We start from the raw sequence: 24,348 nt of genomic DNA, 5'->3' as shown, positions 1-24,348 counted from the left end.
TATATATATATATATATATATATATATATATATATATATATATATATATATATATATATATATATATATATATATATATATATATATAGTCTTACTGATAGTCCAGTCATGAACGGTGACCTTTATCGATGCTAGAGGAGCCTGTAGTTCCTTGGATGTGGCCCTTGACTTTTTTTGTGACTTCCTGGATGAGTCGTCGCTGTGCTCTTAGAGGAATTTTAGAAGGTTGGCCACTTCTGGGAAGGTACACTAAGTTTTCTCCATTTGGAGATAATGGCTCTAACGGTGGATCTTTGGAGTCCCAGAGCCATTGAAATAGCTTTGTAACCCTTCCCAGAATGATTTTTTTCAAATCACCTTTTTCCTCCTCATTTCTGGAATTTCTTTTGCCCTTGGAATAGTATGCCAGTGGGTGAGACCTTTTAGCCAACTTCGAGCTACTGAAAAAGTTTTATTTAGGTGTTTGTTTTATTGAACAGGGCTGGCAGAAATCAGGCCTGGGTGAGTCTAGTTCAGCTGAACCCCATTATGAATGCAGTTTGAAAGATTTGGGGATTTAGTAACTGGGGGCAAATACTTTTTCAAACAGGCCCAGTTGGTATTGGATAACTTTTTTGCTTTGATATATAACATTATCATTTTAAAAAAAATATATTCTTTACTAAGATTGCCTTTGTTTCATGTTAGATTTTTTTGACTTTTTGAAACAATTTAGTATGAGATATACACAAAAACTGAAGAAATCCGGATTGGGTCAAATACTATTTTACAGAACTATGTCTTCTGAGAGCTCTTTTTTGGGAGGCATGGTCTACACCAGCTGGTGCTTCTTGTGAATAGCAAACTCAAAATGTTTGAGTGCTTTTTACAAGTCAAAGTAGCTCTAACCCACACCTCCAATCTGGTTTCATTAATTGGATGCCAGGGTTGCCAACTGCTGACTCTAATAAGCTTTTGTTGATGTAATATACCTAAGGGTTCACATACTTTTTCCAACCTACACTGTGAATGTTTGAATGATGTATTCAGTATGTACAAGAACAATACACTAATTAGTGTTATCAGTTAAAAGAGATTGTGTATGTTCATTATTGTAAGATCAAACATGATTAAGAAATCTATACATAAATGCAAGTAATTCCAAAAGGTACTTTTTCTTGCCACTGTATGTTGTATTTTATTTAAGTATAAGCCCCTGAAAATGCTGAAGTCCCTTGTACCTGCATGACAATCAGCCATACAGCCATGATAGTGTGATCAAACTGCTAGTCAACAAAACTATTCATGAACAAACTATTCATGTGACCAATGCACATCACAAGCTGCTGAAAGCTAGTCAATAAATGTAAGCAACGTTCTACTCATGGCGTTTGCTTTGTGTCAAGATGCACTTTCTTGTTTTTTGCTAACAGAATAATATTTAATAGTTCCCGCTATCAATGTCTGAGATTTTCAACCTGGCATACACACAAAGGAAATAATTTTTTTTCCAAGGATATTCAGTATTGCAAAGGTCTCACTATTTTTCTATTAATCAAACACCATACATTTTACTATTTCAAATTATCAAAAGGGAAAAATGCATCCATGTTTCACACTGCACATTATAAAAATATTTAAGGGCGTTTCACTTTTTTTGTAGTAGTATATTGGTGCAATTCTAATAATAAATAGTCTGTTTAGATTGCGACAAACAAATATGTTATTTGTATTCAAATAGTGAAGAACCTTTCCAAAGATATGTGATCAAACATAATAAATAAATCAATAAATTACGCAAATTCAACTCAATTATTTAACTCATTGATTCAATTTGAGTGAATAACAAGTAGGAAGTAAGAACTCTAGCTGCAGAATTTTGTATGTGTTGTAGGTGATTTAGAGACGGGCAATATTGTGTAAATGAAAATGAAGTCTTTATAATGTTATTAACATGAGTCTCAAAGGTGAGTGATGCATCATAATTCACCCCAAGTTTTCGAACAGCGAGAGAAGGCTTTATGGCAGTACCAGGCAGGTGGGATAATGTTGTGGCTGATCGGTGTATATACAAATACACATATACATACACAGTAGGGTTGTAATGGTTCACAGTAAAAAAAAAACTAACCATACGGTTTGCCACCTACGGTTCGGTAAGCATTGGCATCGAGGTTCACCTCAAGTTATTGACGCATCTGGAGGAAGTTTTGGCGATAAAACAAAGTGTCAAATAGACATGCAGTTAAAACCACCGCTAATGCACCTGAATGGATACGCTCTGCCTGTGTATCATGTTGGTCAACTTGATGACAAGCCGCTAATAGAGAAGCCCCCTGCATTATTCAAGTCTCCTGTCTGGGAACATTTCTTTTTGCAGTCATTTACAACAGCAATGTTCAAAAAAATTTTACAAAACAGGAATTGTTTGCAGACATTGCTTAACTCGAGTGCCGTATACTGGTAATACAGAAACATCTATCATCATATATAACCCTGCAAAAAAAAATTATGGCTTCTACACTAATATTATTCTATTTGTTATCATGTTTCAACTTTGGGATTCCTATTCCGAGGTTACCAGAGCCGGCAAGATCCAGCTCCATTCCTGCTTGGTGTCCGACTCCATTGCTACATGTCGCTGAGAGAATACAACAAACTACAGCCGGTGCTAGACAGACATCACTTCAGTCTTTCACGATGGACTTTAGAGGATGAACTGATGCCAACTCCAACTGCAAGACATCGGATACTATATTGTGGACATATTGTTTTGTTTTCTTCCTAAGATGGAAATAAATACATTTTGACAAGACAATAAGTATATATAGTGTCAAATTTCAGTGCTTTCAAAATCTGACTATCTACAAAAAAAATGTTATAGACTGACAGCACTAATATATATTCATATACACATACGTATATTATAGTTAGAGCTGTTGAAATTAATGTTAATGCATGCAATTCATTTAAAAAGTTTAATGCATTAACTTTTCTATAAAGCGATTAACGTATTTACCAAATTTAACAAAATTCTGACATTTTATTCAGCTCTATGTGGTGTTCTAAACACCAGTTGAATAGGGCGGAACCTTTGCGATGTGTCATGCGAACGTCGGGACTGAACCTTGGATCAGTGGAAGAATGACGCCTGGCCCGATGAGTCCCCTTTTCGGTTACATCCCGTGGACGGCCTGTAAGTGTACAATGTTTACTTGGGGAAGTGATGGCACCAGGATGCACTGTGGGAAACCCCTGGGTCTGGCCATTCATGTGGATGTCAATTTGAAATGTGCCACCTACATAAACATTGTTGCAGCCCTTCATGGCAATGGTATTCACTGATGGCAGTGGCCTCTTTCAGCAGGATAATGCACCCTGTCAGCTGTTTTAGTGGTAAGCAGAGGACCAACAACATATTAGGCAGGTGGTCATAATGTTTTGGCTCATCAGTCTATTGATTACATCATTCAAATATTCAAAGTGTAAGTTAGAAAAAGTTCAAGTTTACAGTAGAACAAGTTTACAAAGTTATGCACGTGATTTAAACATATCAACTTTTATAAAAAGATCTTATGTAAACTTAAAATCAATTCCTGAAATATTGTTATTTAATGAGTATAATGAAGTATTAGATCTTTAGTATGTGTTGTGGATTCTTTATCACAGAGGCATATTAATTTTCCGTTTTTTAGAAACTTCTTTGGTTTTGCGCTACAAAGTGCAGTAATGTCATATTCACAAGATACTTTAGTGTGCAACTCAAGCCAAACGCACACCATGACTACAGTGGATTTTTTTAACATTTTATGTTGCAGCATTATGCAAAAAATTATAATTTTTTCACATCAATCTACACTCCATACCCCATAATGACAAAGCAAAAAACTAATATTTGATAACTTTGCAAATGTATTAAAAAGAAAAAACTGAAATATCACATTGTATTCAGTATTCAGACCCTTAACTCAATACTTCGTGGAAGCACAGATATGCTCAAGCTCCGTCAGGTTGGATGGACAGCTATTTTCAGGTCTCTCCAGAGATGTTGGTTCAAGTACGGGCTCTGGCTGGGCCAATCAAGGACAGCCACAGTTATCCCAAAGCCACACTTGCGTTGTCTTGGCTATGTGCTTAGGGTCATTGTCCTGTTGGAAGGTGAACCTTTGGCCCAGTTTGAGGCCCAGTGTGCTCTGGACCAGGTTTTCATTAAGGATATCTCTGTATTTTGCTGTGTTTAGCTTTCATTCAACCCTGACCAGTCCCCCAGTCTTTGCAACTGAAAAACACCCCCACAGCATGACACCACCACCACTATACTTCACCTTTGGAACGGTATTGCACAGGTGATAAGTGGTGCCTGGTTTTTCTCCAGACATGACGCTTGGAATTGAGGCCAAACGGTTCAATCTTTATTTCATCACCAGAGAAGCTTGTTTCTCACAATCAGAGTCCTTTAGGTGCTTTTTTGCTTCCATCTGGCCACTCTGCCATAAAGCCCACATCGGTGGAGTGTTGCAGTAATGGTTGTCCTTCTGCAAGTTTCTCCCAACTCCACACATGATCTCTGGAGCTCAACCAGATTGACAAAGTTCAGATTGCTCAGTTTGGCTGGGCGGTCAGCTCTAGGAAGAGTCCTGTTCCAAATTTCTTCCATTTAAGAATTATGGAGGCCACTCTTGGGAATCTTCAATGTTGACAAATTTCTTTGCAGCCTTCCTCAGATCTGTGCCTCAACACAGTGCGCGCCTGTCCAAATCCCGTCCAATCAGTTTAATTTTCCACAGGTAGACTCCAATCAAAGTGTAGAAACATCGCATAGATGTTTCAGAGAAATGTAATCACCTGAGCTAAATTTCAAGTGGTCTGAATACTTATGTCAATGTGATATTTCATTGTTTGTTTTTCTTTTTAATACATTTACAAAGTTATCAAAAATCTAGTTTTGCTTTGTCATTATGGGGGAATGAAGTGTAGATTGATTTTAGCATAGGGCTGCGACATAACAAAATGAGAAAAAAGTAGTCTGAATACTTTCTGAATGCACTGTATATGACACATTTGAAAATAGATGATTAAAAGTGCTTCAGTTTACAGGGGATCATGCACAGGGCAATCCTCACAATACAAAAATCAAGTTCAGCTGTTCAAGCTCCTTTGTATGTTTGCTTTATTGCAGATAGAAGTTGTAATATTATATTAATGCTGTTGGTGAGTTGTTTCTCACATATTTATATGATGCATGTGAAAAAAGCTGGATTAAAAAAGCATTTAAGTTTACCAGGGCTTTCATATCTCGACCCGTATCTTAGATGGAAAAGATGGAGCGTCCAGCAAAGGTAGGAATTAACTATTTAATTATTGTCCAGCTGTTTCACAATATTAACATAATCTGTCATCTGGAATTTTATCCTTATCAGTATGGTTGCAACGGTATGAGATTGTCACGGTATGATAACGGTCTCAGAAAATATCATGGTATCACAATTATTTTTATCAGTTACAATAACCCTTAAAAGGAGCGACAACAGTTTTGTTTTTGTTTTTTTTATTGATAAAAGGCTTTATTATAATTTAAACTTGAAACCATTTTTTTAATTGAAGTATGTGCAAAAATAAATAGAATAAGAAAGCTAACAGAATTATAATAAACTGAATTATAAACGTGATTTTTTTAAAAAAGCATGTAACTGTCACATGTTCATATATAAAGCATGTTAGTTTACATGTTAGAATAGCATATTAAATTAACTACTAAATGAAAAATAACACCAGCTATGTGAACTTTAAAGTATTGTCCTATGATTATTAACAATTAACATATAATGTAAGTGTGCAACAGCGCAGACCTGTCTGTCCCTTTAACTCAGTGGTTCTCAACTGGTTTTGCTTCAGGACCAGATTTTACATTGGTCAAGTGGCGACCTACCATTTTAAAAACGTAACCTGTATTTAACGTATCCTGGGTCGCATTTCCTTTTATGTTGCATAGTTTTGTTCATGGTTTTCAAGTACAAGGACATGCATAGTGACAAAAATTTTGTTGTTGATGTGCTACAGGAAGTTCTCTCTCATCAGTTTTAAAAATTGAAGAGCATATTTACTTATATGAGCCCATTATTATCCTGTTTGTTTCCTAATTTCAAACATAATTCAAACAGAACACACGTATAACACAGGAGGAAAGGCTCCTCATTACCATGGTTCAGTCAGTGTAGCTAGTCTTAAATAATAGTAATAACAAATTATAGTATTTATGAAAAAATTCTTGCTGAAACACATTTTGAAACTTCAACTACAACTGTCACCGTTGATTTAAAATTAGGTCTAATGGATTCTATCTTTAGATTATTTCATATGAAACTATAACATTGTCAAAATATAACAGTTAATTTTACTCATGTAAAATCATGAAACAATTCTGTAATGGTGATGTATAAATGGAAAGAAAAAACATGCAGTGTTGCTCTTTTCCTCAATACCATTTTCGGTACCAAAATCAAAAACAGGTTAATAAGCAACACTCTTAATAACAAAGTCTACAAAACATTAGCAGCAGAATTAAGAACAGAAATATGCCATTGAGCAACACTTTAATTTAAATATATAATTTTTTAATTATAACAAAACTGAACAATGTATGCTTAAATTAAAGTTGCAAAAGTTTAAGCAATTCTTATACAAGTGTTCAAAAATACTTAAAGTTTTTACCAAGTACAAAAAAAAAAGCATAAATAAACAAGCATACAATAGAATTAATAAAAAACAAATTTACAAACTAATGTGCAAAAAGTGCTCTCATATTAATAAAGCTGCATATTGCTAATTTTCTTCATGATAAGAAATGCACAGTGACATATATTATGATTAAATAAGTCACGAGTAAGTTCTAATTTAGCTGCATTAAGCGTGCGCGCTCGAGGGAGGAGCGACCGAGGCAGAGTCACTCTCAGCCGGGTGTAGTTTCAATCTCTCCCCGAGATCAGGGACATTCGCGCAACTCATAGAAGAGGCACCGACCACACAGAGAAATGACCGTTTCTGAGTTTATAGTTATTAACATGACCTGCTTCTGTATTATTTGAACTTTAATAAATACATTTTACTGCATTTAAGATGTTATGCCGGGATGTTTGCTTTAAAGAGCTCCGCATCCGCTTATTCCACAACGGTACATGCTTCTGAATTAACTTTTTTTTTTAATCATTCCCTAATACTTTGGGATCTACATAAAATAAACTGTGAAAGTTTCGAGTGCATCTGGACTGATCAGTGTAATTCTTCCTCCGTCAGGCGTGAACTGCTGCTCACGGGATATCGTTACGGTTTATTGTGATTTCATGTTGCGTTAAATGAGATCAAGCGACTATTCGACAAGAAAATTTCTCATCAATTTTGTATTTTTGACGATGTCGATAATGTCGACTAAATGTTTCAGCCCTAATGCAAATGATAATATGCTTTTAAACTCACCTGCTTTATTTGCTTGAATAAATCCAGGTGTCTGTCTTTATTAAGTTTGATGTGTTCCCTCCTATCGTCAGAAAATTGTGAAAGCAGCATTTACAAATAGGTTTTTGCTGATCTGTGATGTTTCCCTTTTCATCAGCCTCAAATTACCTGGCTTTTTCCACTTTTCATTTCGACATGATTCAGTTGAGGCTCCGCAGCAGCTTTGCTTGCCGCAATCTTTTGCTTGTTGTGAGCGTTCAAAAGTTCCCGCCTCTGCGTGGGTAGACCCGGTACCGGTATTTTTGACAACACTACTCCACAATAGAGGGAAGCCCGGTTGTTGCACATGTGCACCAGAGAGAAGAGCAGATCATGATCGCGAGCTGGTTTGTTACACTCGTACGAAAGTGCAGATGAGAAGCATTTAGCTGATGGCGAGATTATCATTAAATCTGTCTCGGCAGTCCTAAATAGGCTATCACTTGGGCGGCCGCCGAAATATATTCAATGGGAGAACCTTGAAGGGTCCTTCTGTCCGTGACCCAGTCCAAATAGACCTGCAACCCACCAGTTGAGAAGCATTGCTCGCACGCACGTGCACACACACACCTCGCTTCTCTGTGACATTTTCTCCACTGCATGTGTGGCGCAAGTTGACAAGTCTGACAGGCAGTCGAGGTAAGGAGATGCGCAAGCACAGGTGAGATTCTCTGTCCGATAGCTTTTTTTTCCTCAATACAAATGTAAAAAGCAAATATACATGGTATGATAACAGGAAATTTTCATACCGTGGTATACTGCGAAACTTCTGAGTAGGGATGCTGCGGTGTGAGATTTTGATGGTTGGATTATCGTCTGAGAGACAAAAAAATAAAATAAAAATGCGGTTAACCGATTTTAAGACTATTTGCAAATTAGCACTGATGGAAAAAATGCATATATCACAATTGAACGTCTTAGTGGACATATTTATGGGGGATATGTGGGTGCTAAGGGCAGCCCTATAATAAGAACTGATAAATACACAAAAATAAATAGGATATAATTAGAGACGCTCCACTCTTGAGCATGACAGCTTATTCGCATCCTGAGCTCAGTGATGAGAAACAACCCCAGTTTGAGATTTATACTTGCGCAAATTGGAAATATTCTGCCTAATGTTATACTTATTTTGTGCAATCTGGCAACCATACACGTTTCGTTTTCTCCTTTGAACAAACATAGCAATCTGTAGTGCAATATTCTGCTCAAGAAAAAGTGTTATACGGCTACACTGTGTCCATTCCTGAGGCTGCTTGTGACGTTTGATTCCACTAATTTTGCAGGTAAACCTTCTCAGTGATTAAATTAAATATAAAAGTAGATCTCTGCATCATTGACACACGGAGGGTTAATCATTGACATGAGAGCAAAAGCAAGCCAGAGACGAATATGTAAATGTATTTTTTATTTGTGCAATTTAGTCCCGTCGCACCTGTATGTTAATCCAACTCTTGCAGTAATCATTTATCATATTCATGCAGTTGTGTTAAGTTGTGTGCTGAAATTCAATCCACTGAAGAGACCTGCATCATGACTTTTTAAGTATGTAAACGGGTAAAGTTTTAGAAAAACAATACGTAAACTTTGCGACAAACATTAAAAGTTCTATAAATTTCTTTTTAATTATTATTATTATTATTAAAACTGAATAATAAATTAACAGGGAAGTAGAGATGGCAAAATAAATGTATAATCTCCACCTTTATTCAGTTTTTTAATGCCTGATAGAAAAGTATCTATATTTGTAGAGCAATATAATACTTTAGGCAATTGCAGAATAGTCTCACTAGTCACAGATACACTTCAGACAATTGAGTACACAACTATTTCTGGGCTTAAAAGATACAAAAACCAAATCAATGCAGAACATTGTATCTCAAATCAATACAATGTGGCCCCCTATGCACTACTTACAGCCCGATGTGGCCCCTTTACCAAAATAGTTAAAAAATATTAATAATTACACACATCACCTTTACAAATTTGTTTCAGGATTTTACATGAGTAAAAGAAATGGTTATATTTTGACAAAATGTTATAGTTTCATATGAAAATCTAAAAAGGTAGAATCTATTAGACCTCATTTTATATCAACAATGGCAGTTTTCGTTAGTGTTTCAGCTAGTATTTATTTTTCATAAATGGATTAATTTTATTATCACTACTACCACACTGACCTAACCATGGTAACGAGGAGCCTTTCCTTCTGTGTAATATGTGTATAAATATGTAATATTAGGTAACAAACGGGATAATAATGGGCTCATATAAGTAAATATGCTCTACAATTTTTAAAAGGGGGAGAGACAACTACCTGTAGATTTGGTTGTTGACATAATCAACAAAAATAAATGACACTTGATGCATGTCCTTGTACTGGAAAACCATGAACAAACCTATGCAACATACAAGGAAATGCATTAAATACAGGATACATTAAATACAGGTTATGTTTAATCTATGGAGTGTCGAACTGCGATTTCTAATGTAAAATCTGTCCTGAAGCAAAACCAGCTGAGAACACTGAGTTAAAGGGACAGACAAGAGCAGTCTGGCCTCTATGTCACGGACCAACAGTATTAACTGTTAATAATCATAGGACATTACTTTAAAAGCTCACACAGCTGATGTTATTTTTCATTTCGTAGTTAATTTAACATGCTATGATAACATGTAAACTGACATGCTTTAGTTATATAACATGTTATAGTTGCATGATATTTTTATCATGTTTATAACTGTTTATTATAATTCTGTTAGCGTTCTTATTTTTTCTATTTATTTATTTTCAAAAGGGAGACATTTTTTACACATATGTACAAAGAGTGGATGGTACTCCAATAAATGGTTTCAAGTTTCAATTATAATCGGGTTTGCTCAAAAATAAATGCCCCTTCTGTTTTCACAAATAATAGTAATTGTGTAATACCGTATACTGTGATATTTTCTGAGACTGTTATCATACCGTGAAAATCTCATACCGTTGCAACCATTGTGTTCAGACAGTCTTAAATGTTCCCAAAGAGTTTCACATTTAGCCTTACAAAATCTTCTGAATAACTCTTATATTATACAATTACACTGATCAGCCACAACATTAAAACCACTGACAGGTGAAGTGAATAAAATTATCTCATTACAATGGCACTTGTCAAGGGGTGGTATATATTAGCCAGCAAGTGAACAGTCAGTTCTTGAATTTCATGTTTTGGAAGCAGGAAAAATGAGCAAGCGTAATTAGAGCGACTTTGACAAGGGCCAAATTGTGATGGCTAGAAGACTGGGTCAGAGCATCTCCAAAATGGCAGGTCTTGTGGGGTGTTCCCAGTATGCAGTGCTTGGTACCTACCAAAGGTGGTCCAAGGAAGGACAGCCGGTGATGCGAAGACAGGGTCATGGGTGCCCAAGGCTCATTGATGTGTGTGGGGAAAGAAGGCTAGCCCGTCTGGTCCGATCCCACAGAACAGCTACTGTAGCACAAACTGCTGAAAAAACTTGATGCTGGCCATAATAGAAAGGTGTTAGAACACCGTGCATTGCAGTTTGCTGCATATGGGGCTGAGTAGCCGCAGACTGGTTAGAGTGCCCAAAGCACCTACAATGGGCACGTGAGCGTCAGAACTGGACAATGGATCAATGGAAGGTGGCCTGGTCTGATGAATCATGTTTTCTTTAATATCATGTAGACAGCCAGGTGTGTGTGTGTGTGTGTGTGTGTGTGTGTGTGTGTGTGCGTTTACCTGGTGAAGAGGTGGCAGCAGGATGCACTATGGGAAGGCGGCAGGTCGGCGGAGGCAGTGTGATGCTCTGAGCAATGATCTGCTGGGAATCCATGGGCCCTGGCATTCATGTGGATGTTACTTGTGGACATGTACCATCTACGTAAAGATTATTGCAGACCACATAGTACCCTTCATGGTAACATTATTCCCTGATGGCAGTGGCCTATTTCAGCAGGATAATGCGCCCTGCCACACAGAAAAAAATCTTCAGGAATGGTTTGAGTATTATGACGAGTTAAAGGTGTTGACTTGGCCTCCATATTCCCCAGCTCTCAATCCTATTAAGCATCTATGGGATGTGCTGGACAAACAAAGTCTGATCCAAGGAGGCCCCACCTCACAACTTACAGGACTAGAAGGATCCTGCTGCCAACGTCTTGAACAAAAAGAGAGAAACCTCAATAACCACTCATGGTTAGGTAGTATATAACATTTAGGGTTGCACCGATCCAATACCTGAATCAGTACTGACATTTTTAGGGTCTGATGAGCCTGATCGAAATCTGATACTGAGTGTTAGTCATATTTTACATGACATTACGGTCAAACTCCATAAAAGAAAAAGCACCACTAAAGTCCATATGACATGTCAATTTTATTCAAAGCCACTTAAAGAGATGCAAAAGCTTTGTGAATCACAAAACGCTGCATTTAATAAGTAAATATACAGTATGTATGCGCAGTCAATTTAGTGAATGGCGCAATTCTGTTGACACACATACATAAAATGTGCAGGCTGGTGAGGCAGTTGTGGCTATTTTTATATTTGAGCACTAAAGTACAAAAATCGCAGACGTAGATGCTCAATAGTTCGGTTCACTTATTTTATTTAGAAAAGCACCAGACAATTTTCTAACTGTGAACTTTAAACTATGCAAACAAGTTCCACACAAAGAAGGGAGGGCCCACACTGTTTGTGCCACCTCTGATCTCAACAGCCAGTCAGAACACTGGAACAATTAGGCGCAACATTGAAATTTCCTCATGAAAATTTATAAAATTTACAACAGCCACACTCTGTCCCGAGTAACAAATCCAGAGAGGCGCTAACAGAATACATCACACCGATTTCTAAATCTCCAAAATATAGCAAGGCGATAGTAACAGATCATCCAATGTTGAGTCTCCAGTCCAGAGAGGGAGACAAAACAGAGCAGCAAGTTCTGTGTCCCCATGCCAGGGAGAAACAACGGATACGACTTGCAATAAGGTGTAGCTCTTGTCAGCAAAAATGTTCTCCAAGTTTCCTTCGTCAGCAAGTTCCAGATTAAGGAAATTCTGCACTGGAATCAGTGCCACGTCTGCATTTTACAGATAGCAAGGACCCATCCGTCCCATTTTTAAAAATAGCCATTAGGCTTTTGTTTACAGCCACACAAACAAACAATGTAGTGGTCTTTGCTTACGACGAGGCTGGAGCAACTCCCGCACTAGGGCGATTGGGTGACACTTCGGGGGCATACCCGCACAGCAATGTGACACCACTTTCCTGTTCCAGTTAGGATTTCCAACAGGTTCTCTCCACTCTGTGACACACCCACCGAGAAACCCATTGAAAGCACCCTGGTTAAAGGAGATTCTATCTTAAGGAAACTTGGAAATAGAGACTCCAGCCACTATAGTCAAATGTGCCCCAGGGCCTAGAGCACCTGACATCAGATCAAATTTACAAGTGCTGGCTTATTCTAAACTTATTGTGGTGATGAGATTTATAGTAGTTACTGAATTGCTGAATGTCTGAGGGGTGTCTGGAGAATCGCATAGGATGTTTAGGTAATTTAAGGTAGACCTGAACTGCTAAAGGTAGCTGGACACCATCCCTCCAGGAAAGGTGCAGCTCTCCTCTCTATTAATTTGGCTTACAGTCTTAGTGAGTGGTTGACTCATCAGGGCCCAGGTCAGAAAACAGACAGACTAGCTAGCTGCTAGCTGCCTTGAGACATCACACAGGTCGCATGAACTACAACACATTGAGACAGAGTATAACCTAGATATCATATAAAGACTGTGTCTTATACTACCAAATGCAAAACCTTCATTATATCATTTAGAAAAAAATTATAAGTTAACATTTAAAAATGTTTTTACGATTAAGTCAAGGCTACTAAACATTAGTTTGCTTGCATCCAAAGCACTAATTGTCAATTAAATTATTAATATCACACTATGAATGCTTGGCTTAAACCAGATGACTATATTAGTATAAATTAGACTACTCCCCCAGGTTCCTGTTATATAAATGAGCCACGCCTGAAGGGTCGAGAACGTGATGCTACACTTTACATGTTCTTGGTGTTACACAGCGGTCCATATGGAGTTGAAATATAGTCTGTGGACTGATTGTTTGATTATGGTCACAAAGATTTGTAGCCTGTTTTTTCTATTTAACTATTGAGAACAAGTTAATTCTTACACTAAGGCAGACAGCCGAAATGTCTGTACAATTTATATCTCCAGTTTGAGCTTAATAAAAGTATTTTTAGAGTGCACACCTTTTTGCATTTTCATATCGTTACACAGAGGTCATAAATGTAATTATTTTGAAGTGATGGTACTTAAATGTAACATTGTCTCATATAAATAAAAAAACTCATCTCTTGCAACAGTATATAGACCCCCCGGCCTTACACAGACTTCCTTAAAGAGTTTGCTGATTTTCTATCAGATCTTGTAGTTTCTGTGGCAAGAGCATTAATTGTTAGTAACTTTCTCAAAGCTTATAAGAACGATACACTGGGATTAGCAGATATTGATCTTCTCAACTCTGTTGGGTTCAGACAAAATGTGACAGGACCAACTCACCACAATTATCACACGCTACACTTAAATCTGTCATATGGAGTTGATTTGATATAGTATTTCTGCCACAGATCAATGATATCTAAGATCATTACCTTGTCTTTTGTATATTTCACTTAGCTAAGGTCACTCAATGTACACCGCTTTATTGATCAGGCAGAACTACTCTTTCTACCACTAAAGATAGCTTCACTAATAATCTTCCTGATCAGTCTGAAATACCAAGTATGCTAAAACATTTGGAAAAAAAATGTGATTCCCAAAAGGACAGATTGCTATAAAATATAACAGCTAAGTTCTTCACTGAAGATGATGTAACATTATATCCATCTAGAGTCATAATATTTAAGCAGCTTATTTTAAGAGGTTTTTGGTCTAATAATTAGAATCTCTGTTGTCAAAAAAATATTCTAACCATCCAATCTTTGATTTCATTGATAAACTCTGCTAAATTGGAGAACTGGGAAATTTTTTAAGAAATAAAGTTTGCTATTGTTTGCCTAACAGGGAATTTCTGATAAGGTCTACCAGGGGAAGCATAAATAAAAAGCAGAGGCCCCAAAACTGATCCCTGTGGCAGTCCAGGCTTGATCTGAAAATTCCTAGTTTGAACAGAAAAGGTGGTGGTGGTCGGAAAATACGACCTAAACCAAGCTAATGCCTATCCACAAATGCCAACATAATTCTCAAGGCTATCTAAGAGATTGTTGTGATATATGGTGAAGGCAGCACTAAGATCTAAAAGCACTAGAAGAGAGCTGTGATAAATTGATAAGAGCAAGTGATTTGTAACTAAGTGCAGTGTCTACTATGATGGGGCCTAAATCCTGACTGAAATTCTTCACAGATACCATTTCTCTGAAGAAAAAAAAATGAACATACACTACCTATTCTAGTATTTTTGACGCACTGGTTCTACTTCACAAAAGGAACACCAGTCAGCGTAAAGTCACTATTTTAAGGCTTACAGCCGCACCATTGAGGGGGCCTTGGACTGTAGTATGGTGTTGATTATAGGCGGAGTACAACCCTATTGTGCCATACAAGCCCCACCCAAGGGCCATACATGATGTCTTGACAGCTCCAGCTGAGGATGCTACATCGTGCCTTGGCTGGAGCCAAATGCTGCCACTGCAGTGCAACCAGCAACATGGTTTCCCGGCCCTTTCTAGCCTTGCACAGCACTTGGTGTGGCAAGCAGATGGGAGTGAGAGCATATTTTGTTACTGCATAACAGGCCCTAAAAGAAACTCAAGCACATCGGGATCTTTGCTTATGACAAGGCTGGAGCCGGTGCCAATACAAATGAATAAGAAACAAGCAAGTAAAAGATTATATATCCATGTTATCCAAAGCATAAGAATAAAGAACACTTAAATTTAACATCCCAAGAAACTTTCAGTTTATATAAATAAACTCAAGCAATTTTTCTTGCATTAAGCTCTCAGTTGGATGATGGAGGCCCAGAAAAAGGATACGATCTCTGTGTTGATGATGACCTCTAAACCATTGGGATGGAAGACACCACTGATGTTCATGTTGAACTTGTCAAACTTATGGATGGCCTGAGTAGTCCGCACGTCCCACATGACACCATCATTCAGGACCAGGTCATCCGTCGGGTTAAATGTGGCACAGTTGCGCTTGTAATTATTGGCCAGGTCAGGATTGTTTAGGGTCAGGGTTTTCTGTCCGGTTTGAATGTCATATATCTGTGGAAGTACAGAGATACACAGCAAGGCAATAACTTAACTTGTGTTGTTCCAAGCCAAAAGGCTTCTGTATCTGATAACAGATTGCAGAAGCATTATTAGTTCATTCATTTTCAACTCTCCTTTTTCTGGACATTAAAATGTACAATTTCTCAGGTTTTAAAGATATATTTAAGTTGATTATATTTGTGTCACTCCAAAGTGCTTAAATAAGTGCGGTTAACCCTCTGGGGTCGACGGACGCGCTTCCTGCTGGATTTTTCCGTCATTACAGTTGAAACAACAAAATTCTCCGTCATTTTGGGGCATACAGATAAGTGTAAGACATCATTAGAGACTATAAAGGGTCTACTTTTATTTGTGTACACACAAAATAACAACAAAACCTTGTGCTTTTGTAAAATAAAGATAATAAAAAGGGTGTGCTCTCAGCAGTCTCTTGAAACATGTCACAAATGAACTGAAACTCTGAATACTTGTCACACAAACATGAAACATGTCTAAAGAAAGCTTAGAATGTTTAATGTCAAATTTAAAACAAACATTCTCCTGCAATGGAATCTGTATGAAACAAAGCGATGTACAATTTCGCCTGGCTCAGCTAATTATACCTAATGTGATCACACCCACGGGCAGAGGGCACTATTAATACGGTAATGTGCTGATGAGATCAATGCAAATGGTAAACGCCCCCGACTGTGCCTTAAAAACAAAGTTCATTCACTTTTCTGCGTGTTTGGAAGATCGCAAGATACACAGGCGAGAAAGCTCCTGGATAGTGATGAAGAGTTAACATTTTCCTCAGAAGAAGAGCAGGACTTACTTACATATTAGTTGAGATGCTATTTTATATAAACATGTACATATTTTACTAGTGGGACTGTTTCCAGACTTGCAAGCCAGGATTCAGAGTATTGAAATATGTCTTAATAGGCAAGTTTGTTACATTTAAATGCTGTTTTGGCTAAAGCAGGCATTTAAATTGTATGCTGCATGATATAAATATGATATAAAAATAATATGAATGTTTAGATTATATTTTAACTAGTGTTTATGCTGCCTCATTATCATCAACTAAGCTTGTGCTTGCAAATATGTTGTTCGGGTGTACATGTGTAGTAAATATGCCCATATTAGAGAATCAGAAGGATCATGTGACACTGAAGACTGGAGTAATGATGCTGAAAATTCAGCTTTGATTACAAGTTGCATTTTACAATACATTGATATTGTGAACCGTTTTTACCATTTAAAAAAAGTTTTCTATTTGAATGTTTTTACTGTATTTTGGATCAAATAAATCCAGCCTTGGTGAGTCGAAGAGACTTCTTTTAAATGGTAGTGTAGGCCTAAAATTAAGTCTTTATGTGAAGAAAATGTATAGTCTTATTACTTCTTTAAACTTAAACATTTATTTTTATCATTAAGTCTTGGTCACATTCCTCAGTGATAGGCCCAGGGAGGGTCTTTGTCTCCTCAGGTGTGAAATACATCCGATATTCACGATAGTTCACACCTCCTCGCATATGAGCTTTCAAACACTAAGTGTCTTACAAAACAATATAGTAATTTAACTTTTGTATGAATGAGTGATCAGGATGGTTTTCACATAATTTTGTAGCAAAAACTCTAGGCTCAAAAGTCTTGAGAACAAAGGTTTTGTATGTGTTATACAGCCTTATTTAAAAAACCATGCATAAACGTTATTTTCTCTAAAATAAAAACATGTACACGCATGTTGCTCACATATTACTATAACCCAGTTTGTGCTGAATACAGTGTTATCAGACTTTAGCCATTATTATGTTTTTAAGCAACTGAAAAAAAGCACAAATGTCAAGGCATGTCAAAACCTCTCCAGGGCCCAAAACACCCTCAGACCCCCGAGGGTTAACAGTCATTGTGAATGCAACTCTGCAGGTTCAATAATATACAGTATTGTGCAAAAGTTTTAGGCACTTGTGAAAAATGTTGTATAGTGAGGATTTCTTCAAAAATATTGCTATAAATGGATTTCATTTATCAATTAACATAATACAAAGTCCAGTAAACTTAAACAATATTCGGTGTGACCAACTTCAAAACCGCACCAATTCTCCTAGGTACACATGGAAACAGTTTTTCTTTGTTGTTGGCAGATAGGATGTTCCAAGCTTCTTGGAGATTTTGCCACAGTTCTTCTATTTATTTCTTAATTGCTTCTGTCTCCATGTTATCTCAGACAGACACTATGTTCAGTGGGGGGCTTTGTTGGGGCAATGCTATCTCTTGCAGAGCGCTCGGTTCTTCTATTCTAATCTTTTCTATTTGCAAAAGTAATTTTTGGGAGTCTAAAATGTACTTTTCTTATTGACACATAAAAGCTGAATATATAAATAACCACCTTAAGACAAAAGGTTTTTGAGAAACATCTTAAGTGCCTAAAACGTTTGCACATATGTATATATACACACACATACATACATACACACAGGCAAGAAAAGTATGTGAACCCTTTGGAACTACTAGCATTTATGTGTAAAATCAGGTATGACCTTCATCTAATTACAATAATGAACAAACACAATCTGTTTTAACTAATAACACACACATTGTATTGTTCTTGTACATATTGGTTACATCATTCAAAAATTCACAGTGCAGGTTGGAAAAAGTATGTGAATCCCTATGCTAATGATGTCAACATAAGCTAATTAGAGTCAGGAGTTGGCAAAATTGGCATCCAATTAATGAAACACATTTGGAGGTGTGGGTTAGAGCTACTTTGATTTATAAAATAGTGCAGAAAAAACAGGGTATCTGCAGGTTCAAAAGGAATTAAATTTAAGACTTATAAAAAAAAAAAAAAATGTAAGACCACTTTCGCAATAATAATAAAAAAAAATTCATTAGCTGGTAAATACAAAACCACTGAGGCTACTTGAATGTCTCTGGACAGGTTTTGTTTTTATAATTTATTGTGCATAAAACTCTAGGCTACATGCATTTTTAATGAATTAATTTAAAAGTATGTAGCCTATATTGTGACCCTTCTCTTTAGTCACTTGCTTTCTAGCAAGACATGATGCATTAGACCAATGCTTTGGTAATATCACAGCTTATGTCAAACATGGATGTAGTGGCAAAAATCATGCTTTTAAAAAAAAAAAAAAAAAAAAAAAAAATGGCTTCAAGATCAAAAACAGAGTTGACTGGACTGAGGAGATAATTTCAACTCACAAATTCGCAGCAAAAATGTATAACAAATTACTATTTAGTTTGTAATTAAATCATATTATAGTAATTGTATCGCTAAGAATATGTTTGTATTTATGATGATTGTGTCATACTTTCGTTTAATCCTCTAATCTGTCAAATCTAACAACAATCAGCGGGCTTTCTGCCACAACCTACTGTGCATGCAGGGACATTTTTGTAAATAAGAGGATTGGTATATAGACATTATTCACAGTAGCGCCATGTTTGATTTTTAATGGGAATGGAAGTGAGGCTGTGAGGGATAGACTTACAATCTCTTCAATGGCATGCATGCTGTAAATTTGTAAAGAGCTCCAATATCCAATCTGATTTTCCACAACTCATGTTGTCATGACTTTGAAAAAATATATTTTCAAGGACACTCAATAAACAATGTTTAGTACACAGAACGATCCAAAAACACTTGAAGAGACTGTACATCTATCCCACACAGCCTTGTTGTCATTGTCATTAAAAATCAAAGATGGCGCTGCTGTGAATAAGCCCTAGCATGTGCTGAATAATATTTATATATTTCTTTTGGCAGATAATTTTAACAAATACTTTAACAGGTAGTTAAAGGGCAGCTCATTTAAAAAATACATTTCTGTCATAACTGCTCACCCTTAAGTCTGAATGAATGTTTATCTGCAATGGAACAGGCAGAAGTTAAGCAAAACTTAAAAAAGAGATGCTGTGCTGCTGCTTTCCCCCTGATTGGTCTGAATAACTCATGCAGGCTGCTCTGTCTAGTCTGTCTGTGCACTGTCATGTGTCCTCTTTGATCCACGATGTTATCACTGCTGAGAAAAGGGACGCGTGGCGGGAGAGCGTGAGAACAGTGTCAATTGCGTTGGCAGCCCTAGATCTAGAGAGATGGACTTTAAGGACCCGCGGGTACCCTGAAAAAAGAGATTTCCAAGTTTACCAAGATATCCTACAGGATAATGTCAGGGTGGCTGTGTGCCAGCTGAAGCTCTGTAGAAGTTGACCATGATCATAAAAATAAAATCCACTACAGAATGGCTTTGGAATAGCCCAGTCCACATTTTGGAGTGGCCCAATTAAAGCCCAGATCTAAACCCAATAGAGATGCTGTGGAATGACATCAAGAGCCATTCAAACCAGACATCCTTAAAATATGGCAGAGCTGAAGCAGTTCTGCAAGGAAGAATGGTCCAAATTCCATCTGAACGTTGTGCAGGTCTAATCCACAGCTACAGGAAACGCTTAAGGTTATTGCTGCCGAAGGAGAATCGACCAGTTATTAAATCAAAGGGTTCACTTTTTCCACAGCACTGTGAAAGTTTAATCGGATGTGTTCAATATAGACATGAAAGATTTTATTTGTTTGTGTGTTATCTTAAGCACATTGCGTTTGTATATACTTGTGACTTTGTATAAAGATGAGATCACATTTTATAACCAATTAATGCAGAAAACCAGCTTATTTCAAAGGATTCACATCCTTTTTCTTGCCAATGTGTATATACTGTATATTTATATATACACGTACATGTTTTTACAGTTTGGCCAGCATACAGTGATGCTTCGTCTAAACCGGCCCTCAACCGAAAATGAGTTTGCCTAAGCATCTTCGGTGCTTGGGCCCTAATAACAAACAAACATAAAATGTATGGATTAACAACTGACTTACATGTGCGATGTGTTCTTTTGTTCCTATCACTCTGTCCTGGGACAGTTTACTGAACTCCACATAATGATCATCCAGGAAGGAGTGCCTGAAAAGAAGTCAATTAAAAAATTATGAAGTATTTGGAAACTTGTTAAACCCATGTTTAACATTGTGTATAGGCCTTTTACAATGCATTATAAATATGGGCTTATGTTATCAAATTATTAACTATAATATGCAGCACCAATTTATAAACCCTTAGCATTTGTTCAATAAGTGTAATTTCCACGTAGGAGTAGCACTGTAAACAAAGAACATGTACATTGTGACTAATGTCTGCTTTGCAGTGGCAAAATCAGGAGCACTTTTTAGCTAGTTGCTGTGGACATTGTCAGGGTTGTGATTAAGTTCTTTCTATGCTGCAAGCAACAAAAAAAAAAAAAAAAAAAAAAAAAAGGATCGAAACTGATATGATCAATAAAAATGCAAGATATTTCTCTAATTGCCAACAAAGTCTGTCAGCATCTACTTGCTTAATTTCCAGAGGACAAGCTAAAAAATTGGTGCAACGGAATTTAGCACATTACTAAAATTGTGAGAAACAGCATAGTAGGATGCATTCCTCTAATAGGCTATTCAGATGGATATTTCAGTGGTCCATTTTTAGGCAATTACAAGTAATATTGTCTTGTAATTGCAAAGTTGAAATAAGAAAAATACATATTCAGTGGTGCATATTAAATTGAGGATATTGCAGCACCGTTCTTTTGTGTCCCAGTTCTCATCTGTTGATTTAGGTCTTTCTGACCATTTTGCCATTAGATTAAATCTGGAAATACCACACGCGAATGTTTCCATCCTCCAAGTAAATTTGAGAGAGGAAATCTAAATTTCACTAACTCTATTGTTTCATCTTTATCTGGTCTTTCTCCTTCTGATCCCATTGAGGACCAATTTTTTTTTTACTTTATTTTTACAGGCAAGTCATTAAGAACAAGTTCTTATTTACAATGGCGGCCTGACAAGTGGAATAACCACTTAGGGAAAGGTAATGGGTCTAAAATAAATACAGTACATTAGAAATACCTACAGGTTAACAATTACATTAAATACAATTTAAAACAACACCGTAGATGACACAAAATGATTATGTAGAGAAGCAACTGCATATGTCCGTGAACAAGGATGATATAATGGTTTTAAAAGATGAAATTGAAATGAGTGTATCTTGTTTGAGAATATTTTGCAGGGCATTCCAGTCACGAGCGGCAGCAGATTAAAAAGAAGCAAGACCAAAGGCAGAGTTAGTTTTGGGAATACGTAATTGAAGACGAAGTGAGGACCGGGTGTTGTATGTGACAGGCTTTGGCTGCAGGGGGTGAGCGGCCGAGAAGGGTCTTGCAAATGAAAGTGAACCAGTGAATTTTGTGGCGATTGTGAAGGGAGGGCCAGTTGACAGATGAATATAAAAGCGCAGTGGTGTGTATTGAAAGGAGCATTTAAGGCAAACCTGATAGCGGAATGGTAAAGAGTGTCAAGAGTTGATAGTGGACTTGCAAGCAACCCTGTATATTGTGTCTCCATAGTCTAACATGGGTAGCATGGTCATTTGAATTAGAGTAAGTTTGGCAGAAGTGGTGAAGGAAGAGCGGTTTCTGTAAAGGAAACCAAGCTTGGCCTTGACCTTAGATTGCAGCTTTGATATGTGGATGGAGAAAGAAAGTGAAGTTTCCAACCAGATGCCCAAGTATTTATATGCAGTGACTTGTTCTAGAATAGCCCCCTTGCAAGTGGTGATTTTAAGGGCTGGAGGAGGCGTTGTACCCTTACGGTAAAACCACATGGTTTTTGTTTTGAAGGTATTAAGAGTAAGTTTGAGTTGTGTAAAGGATTGCTGTAGTTGGAAAAAGCTATCTTGCAAGGCAGTTTGAACAGCATCAGGGGAGGAGCCCATGGCATAAAGGATGTTTGTTAAATAATGTTCTTATATCTGGCTTGGATACATTTGCTCCTTTGAAATCTCAGACACTTTCCTTGTGTTTTGCTCTTAGGTATAAATGACAATCTGAGTTCAATATTAATATCATTAGTTAGGGGCCAAGCCCAGATAATAAACATTATATTTTTGTTGTCATTTGTAACAGAATAAACAGGGTTTAACCAAAAAAATAAAAAAACGATTCCAAGCTTTCAGAGTTGGACTGAGAAGCATGCACATCACAGAATTAGTGGTACATTTTTTTTTTCTTTAAGCTTATCTTTTTATTCATGTTTGATTTTATTGGGCTTATTAAAGCTACTAAAATAATCCAGCCAAGAACAGTGGGTGCTTTTTCTTTTTTCTTGTCAATATTTGTTGTTTGATTAATATTACCGATAGGCCTATAACAGACAGCAGCATGTCTAATGGCTGCATTTACACATCGCACATCCAATGTTTAATTCCAAGATTTCTGACTGTCGGTTTATGCTCAGGTAATATATTAGAAAGAGTTTATAATAATATTACGTCAAGATGGACATTTTGACCATGCAGCGCATATGAGCATTTACGTGCACAGCTGGACCTGAGGGTTCTTTAGAGCATGTGTAGATATGCATGTGATTGTTTCAGCGCAGCCACTCTAACATTGCATGGGTACTGCACTGAGTAAGTACTCTATTCAGTACTGATAGTACAAAGGGTTGTACCGATATGGTACTAAACCAGTACTTTTGACATCATAGCCTTTTAAAATATTGAATTGAGCAGAGATTTTGCAGCACCCTTGCGACACTTTGCCAAGAATCAGTTTTTTAGCATTTAAGCCTAAATACAGTGATTTACATGATACATTATTTCCTGCAATTTTAACTAATGCATTTATTCTGCCCAATTAAAAATTAAGAGTCTACAAACCTATTTAGAACATAAGCTGATTTATTTTAAGTGTCTCCTGTCTTTCTGTCCCCTAATCTAAGACATACGAAAGGATATTTAAGACCTTTTAAACTATATAACACTTTTTATGGACTTTAAATTTGAAATGAAGATATTATAATACTTCAAGGACCTGTGGTTACCCTGCTAAAAGAGAAAGCGTACAGCCCTGCTATGCGTTTTTTTTTTTTTTTTACAAATTTTCTTACGTTTAGAATCAACTGATATCACTCGTATGCAAAAATCACATGCTCCTGGTGTCCCTTATTAAGATGGAATAAACAGGAAGTTAAACAAACACACACACACACACAGTATATATGTATATAGTCTATTTTAGACTAACAAAAATTATGTGAGTTATAACTTGATGGGATATGTTCTGCCCATGCCACTCAGTGATAAAGCACACAAACAGCTATAGTTTGTCAGTGCAGTCAGTAATGTAGCAGATTGAAAGGTAAACAGAGCATCTTTTTGCAGCTCAGCAGACAACAGTGCAGTGGTGGATTGTGTCGGTTGAGTGTTGATTTCACACTACATTGTTACATAGTTGGTGAGACACAATGCTGGTCCATTTTTTTACTCCGTGACAATGAGCGTATAGCTAATTAGCTAACCACGTAGCTACTATCATTGCTTTTCAGCTGAGTGAAAGCTAATGTGTAAACATGTATTCACCAAACTGTTTTGTTCAGGATTCACAGTTTGGTACCCCTTTCAAACAAACAATTCCAGTCGCTGCATTTATAAAATGTAATATTTAAAAGTCTGGTTTTCCACCGTTGA

At 36.8% G+C, this 24,348-nt stretch overlaps 1 protein-coding gene across 2 annotated transcripts in view; it reads right to left on the bottom strand.

Moving 5' to 3' along the window:
• The window catches only part of LOC127620829 (DDB1- and CUL4-associated factor 1-like), a 158,479-nt gene that overhangs the window by 52,104 nt on the left and 82,027 nt on the right, over positions 1 to 24,348 (bottom strand). For both annotated transcript variants that reach the window (XM_052094086.1, XM_052094085.1), the window contains exons 18-19: positions 20,661 to 20,745; positions 15,533 to 15,766 (exon numbers count right to left, since the gene is read on the bottom strand). In XM_052094086.1, coding sequence (XP_051950046.1) covers positions 15,533 to 15,766; positions 20,661 to 20,745 — 319 coding nt within the window. The remainder of the gene's footprint in view (positions 1 to 15,532; positions 15,767 to 20,660; positions 20,746 to 24,348) is intronic.

Source organism: Xyrauchen texanus, chromosome 27, assembly GCF_025860055.1.
Source record: "Xyrauchen texanus isolate HMW12.3.18 chromosome 27, RBS_HiC_50CHRs, whole genome shotgun sequence".
Taxonomy (NCBI): Eukaryota; Metazoa; Chordata; class Actinopteri; order Cypriniformes; family Catostomidae; genus Xyrauchen; species Xyrauchen texanus.
This window is presented reverse-complemented; position numbering and strand designations above follow the sequence as displayed.